This window comes from Marmota flaviventris, chromosome 12 (assembly GCF_047511675.1).
Source record: "Marmota flaviventris isolate mMarFla1 chromosome 12, mMarFla1.hap1, whole genome shotgun sequence".
NCBI lineage: Eukaryota > Metazoa > Chordata > Mammalia > Rodentia > Sciuridae > Marmota > Marmota flaviventris.
The window spans coordinates 13,470,048-13,484,866 of NC_092509.1; the positions used below are offsets into that span (position 1 = coordinate 13,470,048).

Below are 14,819 nucleotides of genomic sequence, written 5' to 3' on the forward strand. Positions count from 1 at the left end.
TGTCTTTGTTCTGTGTTGCAACTCAAATAAACAGAAAATCCTGAACTTCCAACTGTTTGTAAGCAATTACTCAGTTTCAAACACAAAAACCATCCACATCTTATTTTTATTTTTTAAGTGGAAACAATCTGTTCTTAGTAGTAAGGATTTATGTCAGAAATGTATAGATCTTGACAGTTTAAAGAGGTGGGGCTGGGAGCAAGGACATAGAAATCAACTTCTGCCTTAATACCATTACCCACAGAGAAATACTTTCACAATGTTACCATCCAGCTTTTAGCTAGATGGGTGCTTAAATATACAATGACATAGGCATTTATAACTTTAAAACTAATTACAGCAGCACTGCCTGATGCAAACGTACATCTCTGGTTCCTATGAACTGTGATCTCTTCCAAAACTGTGGGATGGAGACCACTTTATCAGTCCACAGCATGAGGAGCCAGACTGAAGACATCTACAGTCCAGCCAAGTCTAAAATTCTTTGAGTTTTTTCTTACTTGTCTAAAATGCTTTATAAAATGAAAAATGTAATTACTTGAATGATGGAAAGAACCAAAAGAGTACATAAGTTTGCTTAAATATACAATAATGAGTTTCCTTCATTTTTTTAGGGAATCACTGAAACCCAAGATTCTTACTGGAAGACTCTAATGAAGGGTAAGAATCACTCATAGAAACTATGGGAATTGACTTTAAGAAGTCATACCTTCAAGATGTGAAAGCCAACAATGCATTTCTGTTTGATCAACACCTGATGAATCATAGAAAGCCCATTACAATTTTCTAATTCATGAGCTCTCTGTTGGTTGAATTTAACTAAGGAGAGCAGGACTCGCAGTGCCAATGCCTGAGTTTCTTCACAGTCACTAAGTTCAACAACCTAAAAACAAGAGATGAATATATTTTTCTCCTAATCTGTTGAGACTAAAAATTTAACACATGTGATTACCTACATTCTTTCATATCAATTTTTTGGTATTTCTTCTCTTTTAAAAAAAAACTCCCAACCCAAATAAACTAAAAAAATTTTTTTCACTTATTTGTTGACCTTTGGAGTTTTTTCTCTATGCATTGGGAAGATTTAAGGGATAACTTTTCACAAATCTAATTTTTAAAATTACATTTCTTGCCAGGTTCAGTGGTGCATGCCTGTAATCTCAGTGGTTCGGGAGGCTGAGGCAACAGGATCGCAAGTTCAAAGCCAGCCTCAGCAACTTATCAAGACCCTGTCTCTAAATAAAATATAAAAAGGGTTGGGGATGTGGCTCAGTGGTTAAGTGCCCCTGGATTCAATCCCTAGTACCAAAAAAAATTTTTTACACCATTACTGTAGTATGCATTCTTTTCCAAAGGCAATTTAAAAATCTCATAATTTAATATTTGATTGTTCTAATTACATTTGTGGATAACAGAAAACTTCTAAAATCTTCATAAATTAGAAGAAACCTTAACCATCTGTTGCAGAAAGTTTTATGTCATCCTTAATATGAGATTTTTATCTTAGTATGGTTAGGTGTAGCTTTTTTTTGTAATTCATAAGGAACTCTTAATTAATAATAAAGAAGTAGATTCTTTTTAGACAAAACAAAAATAGTGAGTCTTACCCTAGCAAAGAGAAAAACAAAGATACCAGCTCCGCCAACCTCGTGCAGAATGCCTTGAATCGTTTTACACTCAGTAGGCTTGAGGTTTTTTAGTTGAGGAGAGTCTAGCAAGATGCTCTGGACTTCTTTTGAACTGAAGGGTCTTTGAGAGAGCTGGGTTTTCACCTGACCTTTTAGTCTGATCACTGGCTCATAGATGGTATACTGAGCAGGACAATAAGTTGTATAAACAATGGAAAGACTTTCCTGAAACACAAATATTTTCCTTTAATAACAAAACAAAGTTTAAAAGGTTAAGTCATCAGCTGGCAAATAAATATTTCAAAGTGGAAAGACACCCAGGTAGTCTTTATCTTTGTGTGTGGTTTTTTTTTTGTTTGTTTGTTTTGTTTTGCTTTTTTAATGGCTACTATACTGAATAAAGATGAACATGAGAAGCAAGGGTGCTTCCCAAAGGGAAATCACTGTCACTGAGTTGTGACTGAAAATATAAACACATTGAGACTGAGAAGGATTCCAGCTTTGGTCAGCTTAGAATAAGCTTACCATCACTACTAACAACAGCTAAGTCTTAGACCACACTCATTATATTATAAACAAAGCACTGCCCTAAGCACTTAGGAATATGGAGACCCTGGTCAAATCATTTGAAATTTTGGCTTTAGATTTGCTCATGGGCCTATAATTAATTTAAAAGTAGCTCTAAACTACATTTTTGTGTTAGAATAGAATTCCAGTCTATTAGCACAACTAAATAAAATTAAGTAGAACTTTCAATATTTCTCCCATGCATAGGGTAGTTTTGAATAGTTTCTAGCTCCCTGCCAAGTTTTTTCGAACTACTTTAAAAAGTAACGTAAGTTTTAAATGCAGAATGAACTTTGAGGTAGTCTCAGTGGCAGCAGCTGCGCAGCCCAGGCCCAGGGAAATCATGTACACTTGGTGTCTTCTCATACAAGCAGAGGGAATCCTGGGCTTTAGTCATGTATGATTCATGGCAATTTAAGTATCATTTCATCAGATACACCAACAAGTATATCTGTAAACCAGCTAAAGCACCTACACAGTCTGTTGTACATGGTTGAGATAAAATTATTACTTGAACAAATACTTGTGTGAGTCCCTCACTTTCCCTAAAGCAGAGGATCTCAAATCATGACCCCAACCAGCAGCAACAGCAGGGTCACCCAGGAGTTTACCAAAAAGGCATGCTCCTGGCCACACCACAGACACACTCCATCAGAAGCTCTTATCCAGGTATTCTGATAAACTTCAGTGAGTCTTCTCAGTGAGTGGACCTTGGTACTTAGACCGGTTAGCATCTCTGGCCCCCACATGATAATAGTTGACAGCCAAAACCTACTCAGGCCCACTCTGCACACACCATGTAAAAGTATTCCTTAGAGATAAGAGATTACATGCCTAATGTCAGAACTTCTGATACACTCCATAGTTATCCATTGTTTCTATTTTGCCACAGATATATATTTGACAGCATTTAAGATGTATATGTGTTTTACAAAACATCTGTACTATAATTTGCCCTTTAGTCACATGTTATAGCTTTAAAATAGAATTATTTGTGGAGGAGAGGGCTGTGGCATGAACCCAAGGCCTCCCAATAGTAGGCAAGCACTCTGCCACTGAGCTACATATAATTTTTTTATTTGAAACATACATCTCAACAATAAATAAATACATTCCCAAATAGTAGTCTGCGTCAAGTAAGAAATCTCTCTGTCTACAATTGTTCTTCTCACAAGAAACAAGAGGAAGGGCCAGGGAGGCAGCTCAGTGGCATGGCCCTTGCCTGGAGTGCACAAGACCCTGGGTTTGATTCTTAGCACCACAAGAACAAAAGCAACCCCCCATTCCAAGAAAAGAAAAGAAAAGAAAAAAAACCAAAACCCCACACAATAAGACAACAAGAGGAGGAACAGTTTCATGGCCAGATGTAACAGTTTTTAGTAGCTCTTCTAAGACTAAGAAATCTATTTTCTAGTTGTTATTAATGCAAAATCCCCACCAGTAGCCCTAAACTGTATACTGGTAGAACAAAACATTAGAATAATGTAAAAAAAAAAAAACAAGAGTATCATATTAGCAATACTTTGAAGGCAATATTGTTAGTTTCTACTAATATTAAAAAATCAGTTATCAAAAACCTGATACATGTAATTAAAACTAATATTATAAATGAACATTAGTATTTATTTTTTAAGAATGAAAAGGAAATATAATGAGCAATATTATAAAAAGTATATAAGGCTTATATTTTCACTGTATCACAAACATTTTTCCTGAATTTTTACTAGGTATAAACTGATAAAATTATTACAGAAATATAATTCCAAGGAAAAATAGATATAAATTTAAAACCTGAAATTATGACAGAGTGACAAAGTGTTTTGAGTATTTTTTTCAGGAAAAAAATAAAATATTGTAAGAAATACTGTAAGAAAATATTAAGGTACAAAATGAAAAATTAGAAATCTAATGCATGGGAAGTATATATTTCAATAAATATACCTATATAAAGTTTACTCTAAAGTTTAAATTTCTAAAATTAAACTTACAATTAGGAGACCAACATCCACATCTTTTTTATTCATAAAAAGTTCTCTGATTTGTTCACATCGCAAAATTTCTTTATTAATATACTTGGAGCAGTCATTCACGGGCTTGCCGTATTTACACGGCATTATGGATGTATAATTGGGTCCACAGGCGTATAAATAAAAGGCTTCTTGTGAACCAATCTTCGCTCCTGAGTAGCAGAGAAATACAGTCAGTTACTTAGAAACTGAAGCAGAATCTGTCACGGAGGACAAGAGGGCCAGAGTTCTTTTTGCCAGATTCCATCAACTATTCACTACATCTATCTATATGCTCCTTCAATCAGAAAACAAGCTTTTGGTTTTGTTTTGCTTGTTGTTTTTAATAAATGGAAACTATATCTTGGTAAATTCCATTTTAAAATAAACTTGAATTGATGTCTTTATTCTTTCCCATATTTCAATAAGCACTATCTGAATACTACTATATGCCAGGTTTAATGACATATTTTTTAAATTGTATCTCCTCCCTCCCCGAAAATTTAGTATTGACAGGACACACTAAAATTATAAATAAAAGAGACAACCATTCTACATTTACTAGTCCTGATACTACATTTTTCAGGACTGTAAAATGATGCTGATTTAATGTTTGGAGTGGGATAGAGAGAGATGCACTTAATGTGTATTTCAGTCGTAAGATAGATCCACATTAGAAAAGGTTTAAGTTCTTCAAAAGTAAATCATAGGATCTTGGGAATATACTACTTATTAAACACAGGTGAAGGAACAGAGATCTATATTTTAGCTGGATTAATGTACTTAGTTTAACATTTGTTAAATGAAAGAAAATTTTGGAAATGCTTCCAAGGGGAAAATATACCATTGAAGAGGAGCAAATTTCCCAGGTCCCATTTTCCAGACAACTGCAAAACCTCTTCTTGAGATGATAAGCCATGGCCAATCATGCAAAATGTTTTATTGCTATCTGATGACAAACTTGTTTTTCTTGGAAGCATAAAGTCCAAAGTGACATCAGGCTTCCTGCATTGAAAACAAAGTCAAGTCAGTGATTTCAGGGAGTACTAGAACTAAGCATTTTAAAGTATGACTGTTTAGTGATGGGACATTCTTTTTTTTTTTAAATTTTTTTATTGTTGGTTGTTCAAAACATTACATAGTTCTTGATATATCATATTTCACACTTTGATTCAAGTGGGTTATGAACTCCCATTTTTACCCCGTATACAAATTGCAGAATCACATCAGTTACACATCCATTGATTTACATATTGCCATACTAGTGTCTGTTGTATTCTGCTGCCTTTCCTATCCTCTACTATCCCCCCTCCCCTCCCCTCCCCTCCCCTCTTCTCTCTCTACCCCCTCTACTGTCATTCATTTCTCCCCCTTGTATTATTTTCCCCTTTCGATGGGACATTCTTGAATACTGCTTCTTGGCTCAGTATACATGGTTGGTGATGGGAAGAGAGGATGCTGGTTCTGCTTTGGGTCAGAAGTGCTGCCCATCCACATGCCACAGAAAGGCAGACAAAGGAAAGGTGACTGAAGAGTCTACAATAGGTCACGGGAGTGTGACCAGCCAGCCATTCACTCCAAGTTTTTGTCATTGTTGGACTTCTGCATATGTGCCTTCCTGGTTTACAGAAACAAACCAACCATCCCTCTCCTAATTTTACCAAGAAGACTACTATTTTGGTAAACAATTCCTAAAATTTCATATCCTCTAAAAGGACTGGAAGACTAAGCAGAAATAGAATGTCACTTCACCAAACTTTGCTCTGTCTCACCACTGAAATGCCAAGGCTATCCACATTTTTTTTTTTAAATGCTTAGGATTATAGAACTTTGGACTAGTCTTTTTTCTCCACGGATAAAGGTTACAGGGATGCTTATGAAGGACAGGAAAAGCAAGACTTTCCTCATAGACAGGCAGGGAAGCTAGGAGGACTTCTTCATCTAGTGAAATTGATGAGTGTCAAACTCTACCCCTACTTTAGGCATGTCTTAAATTCATATTAAGATAATGAAGGTAAACTATTAAGACAAAGTCTAGATAAAATTTGTGAATAAGATGAAGACTTAGAATAAACTAACATGGTTAGGTCCTTTTAAGAAATTCAACCTTGTGTATATTTATTTAAAATTTTCCTTTTGTTTTCATGTTTCATATTTCACAAACAAAATTGACTATTTTAATAGGCTGAGACTAGACAATCCTTGGTACAAAAAAATGACTGTAACTAAAACACTACTGCCACCTGGTGACAGTATGATAATATAATTTTTAAGGGTGAATGAAAACCTACTGCAAGATGAATGCAAAAGAAATTCAATAACTATCTATTATGCCATATATTTCTACCATATTTATGTGTTGTTCATCAAATCACAACTTATATGAAATATTAATAAGTCATTTTTAAGAAGTTATTACTAAGAAGTTATTCTTTGTATCCTGCTACTTTGCTGAATTTTAATCTATAGCTCAGAAAGTGACAAAAGCACTGAACATGAGAATATTTTTGTCCTTGTTCACATGCTCACTGCTCTGCTAATTAAGTCATTAACTTGTACCAAATGACAAAAAATGTCTTCAAAGGAATGTAGAAATAAAAGGGAGGACAAAGAAAATGATATGTGAATCAAGTGATCATACTAATTTCAGAACTGTCTGTGATGACAACCTAATCTCTCACTCTAAATGTGTCTATTTTACTTAGTTTTCATATCAGTCAGGTGACCTGATTCAGAAAATGGCTGCAGAGCTTTACAATACAGGGCTTGAAAGCATGGGCTCCAGTTAGGGTCAGGGCTTGGGTTCGAATCTCAGCTCTGCTCCTTGCCTATGCAATGACTTTGGACAGCTACCTTACCCTGTTCTGGGTTTCAGTTGACTCAGGTAAAACAGAGTAAATACACCAACTTCATAGTGTTTGGGGAGAATGACACTCTATGTAAAGTGCTTAATACAATGGCTGGCCCTTGTCAGGAGTTCCAGAAATAAGAGAGTCCAAGAGGGGAAAGAGGCATCCACTCACAGCCCCACCTCCAACTCCAACTAATCTGACTCAATGTTCTGCAAACAAGTTTACTGATTGCTACAGCTACCATTTCAGGGTTAGGCAGGTGTGAAGACTGAGAACTTTCCAGACAGCATTTATTTGGAATATGGACATTAGGCTTTAATTAGTTATTTTCTTAACTGAATAAAACAAGGCTGAATTCTTAATTTAACTGCCAAACCTGTTCTTCCCTATGGCAGGCACTGTGGACCAGCTACCCCTGAGCCATTCATAAGCCCCTTCTCCCTGCCTTCCTCCATCATTGAAGCCTGACAGCTAAAAGCAATCAATTCCTGCAGCCTCCTATAGCAATGGCAGGCACACAGCAATTGCTCAATAAATGTGATGAATGGATGAACAGGTTGATTTGTGCTAAAGATGCATGCTATTTCTGTGGTCTAGCCTGCTCTGGGCATTAGAAGATGTGTGTAAGCACCTAGCTAAAGGACACACTGTAGAATGGTCTGTGGGCTCAGCTCTAGACTTGGCAGCTTGGTAGTCAGTATACCCTCTCAAATATCTTTACCATGTCCCTTCATTATTTAATTTAGTCTCTTCCAGCCGTTTTTCTTACAGTCATTATAATTTCATTTACATTTTTCTCTATTCATTGTAATTTCTTTTAGGAGCCTAATTTAACTTAGGTATAAGCTTTATTAGCCAATTTGTTTAAATAATTCCTTGTGAATTTTTTTACAACATGGGTTTGAGGATTAAAATTATAGTTTATTCTTTGATCTAATATTTATTGTACATAAATATCTAAATGTCCAGGTTTTCTGCATTCTACCCAAACACAAATACAATCATCCATCAGTATCCATAGGGGGCTGCCCCCCATCCCAGGACCTCTGCAGATCAAAATCTGAGGATTCTCAAGTCTCTCATACAAAATGGCATATTTGCATATAACCCATATCCTCCTGTATACTTTAAGTCGTTTCTAGATTATTTATCAAAGCTAATACAACATAGATGCTTTGTAAATAACTGTTATACTGAATTGTGTAGAGAATAATAAGAAAAAGACCCTGTATATATTCACTATAAACACAACTTTTTCTTGAATATTTTTAGTCTGAGGTTGGTTGAATCTGTAGGTGCAGAACCCATGCATACAGCAGACCCACTGTGTTAAGCCTTAATAGTTAATTCTATGGCAGATTTATTTTGTATGAAAGGGATAAATAGAAAAAAACAACTCTAATACAATTTTTATGTTAATATATAGTAAATTTTACCTTCAGTTTTCGGAACTCTTTCTAGAGTTATAATAGACTAATTGAAATTATAACTGAGATTAATATGTATTCTTAAAAAACGCTTCATACCTCTGTCCAGAGACCCATGTGGAGATTTTCCCATGTACATTCTTTTTCCCTTGAGGCTGCTGGAGGTAGGTGAGTACTAAATGCTGCCATTTGCTTGGGAGGAAAATATTTTCCTGTGATTCAACCTGTGCTAGTAAAACAGCTTTCATATCATCATTTGAATCCATGCATACACTACAGAAAAAAGGGAAGAAAACATATTGGCTGAAAAACATGAAAATTCTGTCATTATTTAATACATGCATAAGAACTACAATTCTAAATATTTAAGTGAGGTTAAAAATCAGTTATATTTTTAAATAAAATAACTTGAAAAGTCAGTAGGTCTTTGTCTTACAACCAAAAATATCAGTTATTTTATTATATTATTACCTCAATTCGTGAGCTAAGATAGGTTAGGGTCATTGGCTGATGTTAATTTAGGGCAATAATTTCCAGAAATCAGTTTGTAAACAAATATTATTTCTATGTACATAGTCATTGTCTTTGTTAGAAATGACAATGTAATATTTGGTTCACATTTATTTTAATAAATGTCCAAATGTCTGAACATATTGGAGGTCTAATCTACTTTGAGAGTAGATTCACTTGACTGAAAAAGTGAAGAACTAATGCATACAAGATACCTAGAAACCTTTCTAACATTATAAAATACATATTCTGAAGTAACGAATTGGTTTGTTTGGTTTTGGGTCTTATTTCACATTATTGGCTCTCATATTAAATATCTAAATTATTTAACTGCACATCTATTCATTAGGGGTTAAGGATAATCGATACCGAAAGATAAAAGTGCCATTGTGCGCATCAGCCCACACTTGGATCATCAACGCTTTGGATCCCAGGGAAATTAAATGGATGCAGCCTTCTTCGATGAGTCTTTCACCGGGATTTGTATACTCTGCACCTTCTGGTTTTTCGCTCTCTATGAGAAAAACATGTTAGAATGGTCAGTAAAGAATATGATGTATGGTGGTTCATTTGTAGCAGAATATTTACCTGAAATGTCGGAACTTCACATGTTCCAAACAACAATATTTCCAAAGTTTAGATATTAACTCCAAAAGAGCATAATACACACCAACAGTTATCGAGCGCTTTACAAGTTACTACGTTTTAAAGTCTATGATGACTGAGAGCAGTCGTGAGCATGACTGCTGGGCTGCCACCTCAGTGACTTACTACCATCTCTACCAAGCTGCCTTTATCGTTGGACTGGGCACTTAACATTGACCCTGGTCCAGAGAGCACACAACATTGTCACATACTCACACTACCAAATTCACTCCACAACTGTCATAAAAATTGATCATATTAAAACTCCTTTAAAAAAATTATATTGTTTGAAAATAATATTAGATTCCCTGGTGAGTGATCTTTGAATGTAACTGCTAAGAGATTCTGAAACTCTACATTATAGTTTCTTTAAGTCAAAGAGGTAAGTGCTTACAGCTAAGCACTATCTGGTTATTGATTCCAACTTCTCTCTCTCACCACTTGAACCCTGCACTACGTGAATATATATGATGAACTACTTATTACTATGATGCCTGTGACTTCATGTAAAGCTACGTTAAGATCTACCAAAATGCACATCCAAAGGCTTATTAGACTTCTACAGAATATGAACATTACTAATTATTGTTAAACTGCATAAATATTAATTGTCAACAGGTATAATTACCACCAATTTTTAAGAATACTCTTCTGAGCATAGTGACAACAGTCCTAAAGAGGAAGAGTTAGTCAATAGTTATTTTGAGGATCAGTGCCCAAAATATGATAGATATAGAGAACTCATATCTGTTTTAACATTTAAAAAACATTTCTATCTAAAATCTGAACCTGAACAAATAAACGAACAAAACAAATACCAGTGTGTACCTAGGAATTAGGGAGCAGGAATATAGCAAATATTTCTTGACCTAATGCTCATAAAAATCTTAGGAGATGAATATTATTATCCCTACATTGGGGGTGACAGAATTGAGAGGTTAAATAACCTCCTCAAATGTATACAGTTCAATGTCAGAATAGGTGATATCACTGCAATATGTTTTTCATTTCTCTTCAAAAATTTTTATATATGTCTGCTATTTTTAGATTTTTTTAGTATTTATGCACAATAACCTTTCTAAAATGTTTCCTAATACATCTTTAAATTTTTTTAAATTTATTTTTTAGTTATAGTTGAACACAATACCTTTATTTCACTTATTTATTTTTATGTGTTGCTGAGGATCAAACCCAGGGTCTCACACGGGTGAGGCGAGCGCTCCACCGCTGAACCCCAGCCCCAGCCCCAGCCCCATATCTTTTAAATTTAAACTCAAAAATTTTTTGGATCTTTACTTTTTTCAGTTGTGTACAATTATTCATTTTATTAAGACCTTGCTCACATTGGGAATGCCCCACTACAACATTAGAAAGCAATCTGCTTTCAGCAGAGCAGTGATGTTTAAGTTTGAGAATTAAACACAGATTGGCCTGGTCCCATTCCACCACTTTCCAGCTATGTGACTTGATCATGTTGCTTAGCCTCAGCTACAGGTATGGAGAGTGTGAGCGCTCTCCTTACTGACTTGCAGTCAGGGTTAAAAATGAACACAGGGAGAGCTGGGCAAAGCGGCACACAAACCAAAAGGGCACAAGGCATGTTAAACATCAGTAGCAGCAGTGGTGGCAGCAGCAACAATGCTGTGACAGGCAGTACCCTTTCAGTGCTATCACTCTCAGGAGGCACACTTCGTCCACAGAAGATACTACAACTACCTGAAACAAATTATTTGACGAGTTTTTTATTTTAAAGTTTAGCCTCTAAGGCTAACCCAGAAAAGCATACAACTGCTATGCTGTTAGTAACATGGAAAACATTTATGAAAAGTGGATTCCAATGGTGGAAATTAGATGGTACTTGCCACTGCTTCAATCTTGACTGTGTCATTAGGAATTTTCCTTTCCATGTACAGATCAGTGGAGACCAGACACTGGGTGGGGGCTTATGTTCTAAAATAGAGTCTTCAAGGGGTGGGTAAGACTTCTAGGATGAATAGTTAGTGATGTCTATACATATAAAATACATATACATGTACATATAAAATCCTCAACTTCTGTGTCATTCAATTATTATATTTATTATTATATTAATTCCATGGGCCTTAAGAATTATCCTACTTACTTTATTTCCCTCCACCAAACACTGCTTTTTTAAAAAAAATATTTTTTAGTTGTCAATGGACCTTTATTTTGTTTATTTATATGTGGTGACGAGGCTGAGAATCAAACCTCACACATGCTAGGCAAGCACTCTGCCGCTGAGCCACAATTTTTGCCCTGATTATACGAGAAAGAAGATACAGTTACAAGGCACCATAACAATTCCTCAGTTATAGAAAGGGCTGAAATGAATCATATTCTTACTTTGGGGAATGAATGATTCATGTAAACTCCTGTGACAGGAACTAAGAGAAGGCCACTGAGGTCAGGCATGACACCAGAAGGAAAACTTGAAACAAAGGGAAAGAAAGTGGACTAGGGCTGCCTGATAGGGGCTGGAACCAGATGCCAGACAAAAGTGGCTCTAGGGCTGCAGCTTTTCCTATCCTAACATCAGGAGCTACCCTATCCAGAAACAGGACCCAAAAAGAGGCAGGGAATGGGGCTGATGACCCCATCAGCATCCCACCTGTCCCCCTATCCCCAGGACAAAAAGTACAGAAGGAACCAAATTTCAAGGCTATCTGGAACTCAGACTTTGGTAAATCAGGCCCTCTAAGGTGAAGAACATTAAGAACAAGTTAGAACACTACTGTATATCTTAACTCTTGACTAAAATTGGCCTCTGAAAAACCTTGGTGTACAAATGATAATCATGTCATCATACCTGCTCCATCAAAACTGCTGTCTTGTACAATCAAGGATTTGTTTCTTTTCTTTATCTTCTTTCCTTCCTCTGTGGCACTCTCAGATTCATGGATACACTCCACATTAAACCACAATGAGATACTGAAACCTTCTGACAGGTGTGGCCAGCAGTTCTGCCCCAGCAATGGCAAGTGGATTGGGGCTATGTGCCAAGAGGAAAGCAGCCGATGGGGGAAATTTCCTCTGTCAACCTCTTTCTTGGACCGTGAAACTCGTGCTCTTCGCAGTAAGCCTATGGCCTTGCTGTTTAGGATCCCGGGACACTTTGGTGGTGAGACCCCATTGCTTAAGCTTGGGGTATGCAGCAATGGAAAGGTCAGATACTGTGACGGGCTCATAGTAACATCACTTTCCACAATTTTCAGAAGACCCAGAAGAAGAATTTCCTAGAGAAAAAAACGAATGAAACTTTATAATCATGTAACCAAGTACATAATTATTTTGAAATTCAGGTTATTAGTGAAAATATAAACAAAACCACATACATCAGTATTTCTATTTCAATACCTTCTTATCTAGCATATCTTTAAAATTTTTATTTTTGTATAGTTAAAATGAAATATCAAACATACTTTATTCTTAAAAGTTGTAATCTCTTGTGGTTAATTTAGTTTAAATTTAGATATTTTTATGGTACAACCTAATATTTATGAGTTGGTTTTAAGCATTATAGGCTAAAAGGCTAAATATGATGATTATATCAGTAATTTCTTAAAAAAAAAAAAAAAAAAGCATTCATTTTCCTGTACACTGTGGTTCTTCTCAATTACTTTAAAATGAGTGATGTAATCAAAGACCTTAAAAATTCTCCAGATTTCTGAATGATACTACAACGTGACTGACTTCATAAAACTGAATGCTCAATTACTTTCTAATTTATTTCACATGCTTTTTTCCTAGTCAAATAAATTTTCTTTCATGTGTGTTTGGCAAACTGAAATAAGGTTTTAAGATTGATTCATAATTACATGTTTTTTGGTTGATCTGAAATATTAAGAGAGAGGAAATGAACACTTAATTAAAGGGAAGAAGAATAATTAAGAAGAGAAAGAGGTAAAAAAGTAGATGAGATTGGCCTAGTGGCATGCCCAAGTCACACATAAAAGGACATCTGATGCTGATTGGTATCAGGGAGTGAGCTTGCAAGTACTACAAGCCTTCCATAAATACACAGCCAGCTCTCCATAGTTCCTTGGAGGCCACAGGACTGGTGCAGAAGGTGAAGTGGGGGTGAGTTTGGCAAGGGATAGGATCCCAATCTTGCTTTACACAAAGCAGCCTCAATGTTTTCTGTTTTATTTACAAACATTTCTAGTCGAGATTTCATCATAAAAATGGGTTCACCTTGGCTCAGGATGTGGTCAGTGGTACAGTGCTTGCCTAGCATGCGAGAGGCTCTGGGTTTCATCCCCAGCATCACACACCCACACCCACACACACACACACACACACACACACACACACACACACAGGTTTCCCAGCAACTAAAAGCCACTGGGCTATCCTACTGGAAAAGAAAATAAGGAAGATAACTGAGAAGTGGATAATCTTGTTTTTAGAAAAGAATGATCTCAAAGATAGTTGTAATTACAATTAAATTGTTTTAGTAATTAAAATTAGCATTTTTCAAGCACAAAGGTTAGGGACAAAGTATGTTAAAGGGACTATAATTTGGTTAGTCAAAATCAAAGTGAATATTGACTTGGTTAAAATATATGCAAACAATAAAATAATTGGGTACTTCATACATGACACCATGAAATTGACTATATAACAATTGCCACATCAAAAGAAAGAGCTTAGTGATTTCCAACTAAATACATTCTATTAATATTAGTGAAAAATGTAAAAATCATAGCATATTTACTGTACAAGGAGATTTCTCCAGAAATATCCTCAAAAGAAGGGTTAGTTCTTCTGAACATGTTCTTGTGCTCATCAAAGACACCAGGAGATCCACCAGTACTCTCTGGCATGCTAAACATAAAACAGCCAGTACACATTTAATTAAAGAAAACAAATAAGCATCTTGCATGGATTATGAACAATTTAGTAATCACAAAATTTGCTGAACAAATAGCAAGGTAACTAAATGCAACTCAACCAACAAAACACTTTTCTTAAAAGATTGGCTAGCTATAAGTAAACTGAAGGCATTCTTTAAATCAATAGAGTATCTGTTAGATATGTTGACATTCCCCTTACCATAAAATGGTCTGTTACCTTCTCATTTTGAAATTTTTAAGTTATAGCTATTACTATAATTAATATTATAGTATATTATTTACATGGAAAATTAAATGACAGAATTAAGTA

At 35.5% G+C, this 14,819-nt stretch overlaps 1 protein-coding gene across 3 annotated transcripts in view; it reads right to left on the reverse strand.

Moving 5' to 3' along the window:
- Positions 1-14,819, reverse strand: part of Lyst (lysosomal trafficking regulator) — a 161,233-nt gene that overhangs the window by 88,427 nt on the left and 57,987 nt on the right. For all 3 annotated transcript variants that reach the window (XM_027947958.2, XM_071619842.1, XM_071619843.1), the window contains 8 exons: positions 14,371-14,480; positions 12,463-12,889; positions 9,360-9,504; positions 8,580-8,753; positions 5,046-5,206; positions 4,184-4,374; positions 1,608-1,853; positions 710-883 (listed from right to left, as the gene is read on the reverse strand). In XM_027947958.2, coding sequence (XP_027803759.2) covers positions 710-883; positions 1,608-1,853; positions 4,184-4,374; positions 5,046-5,206; positions 8,580-8,753; positions 9,360-9,504; positions 12,463-12,889; positions 14,371-14,480 — 1,628 coding nt within the window. The remainder of the gene's footprint in view (positions 1-709; positions 884-1,607; positions 1,854-4,183; positions 4,375-5,045; positions 5,207-8,579; positions 8,754-9,359; positions 9,505-12,462; positions 12,890-14,370; positions 14,481-14,819) is intronic.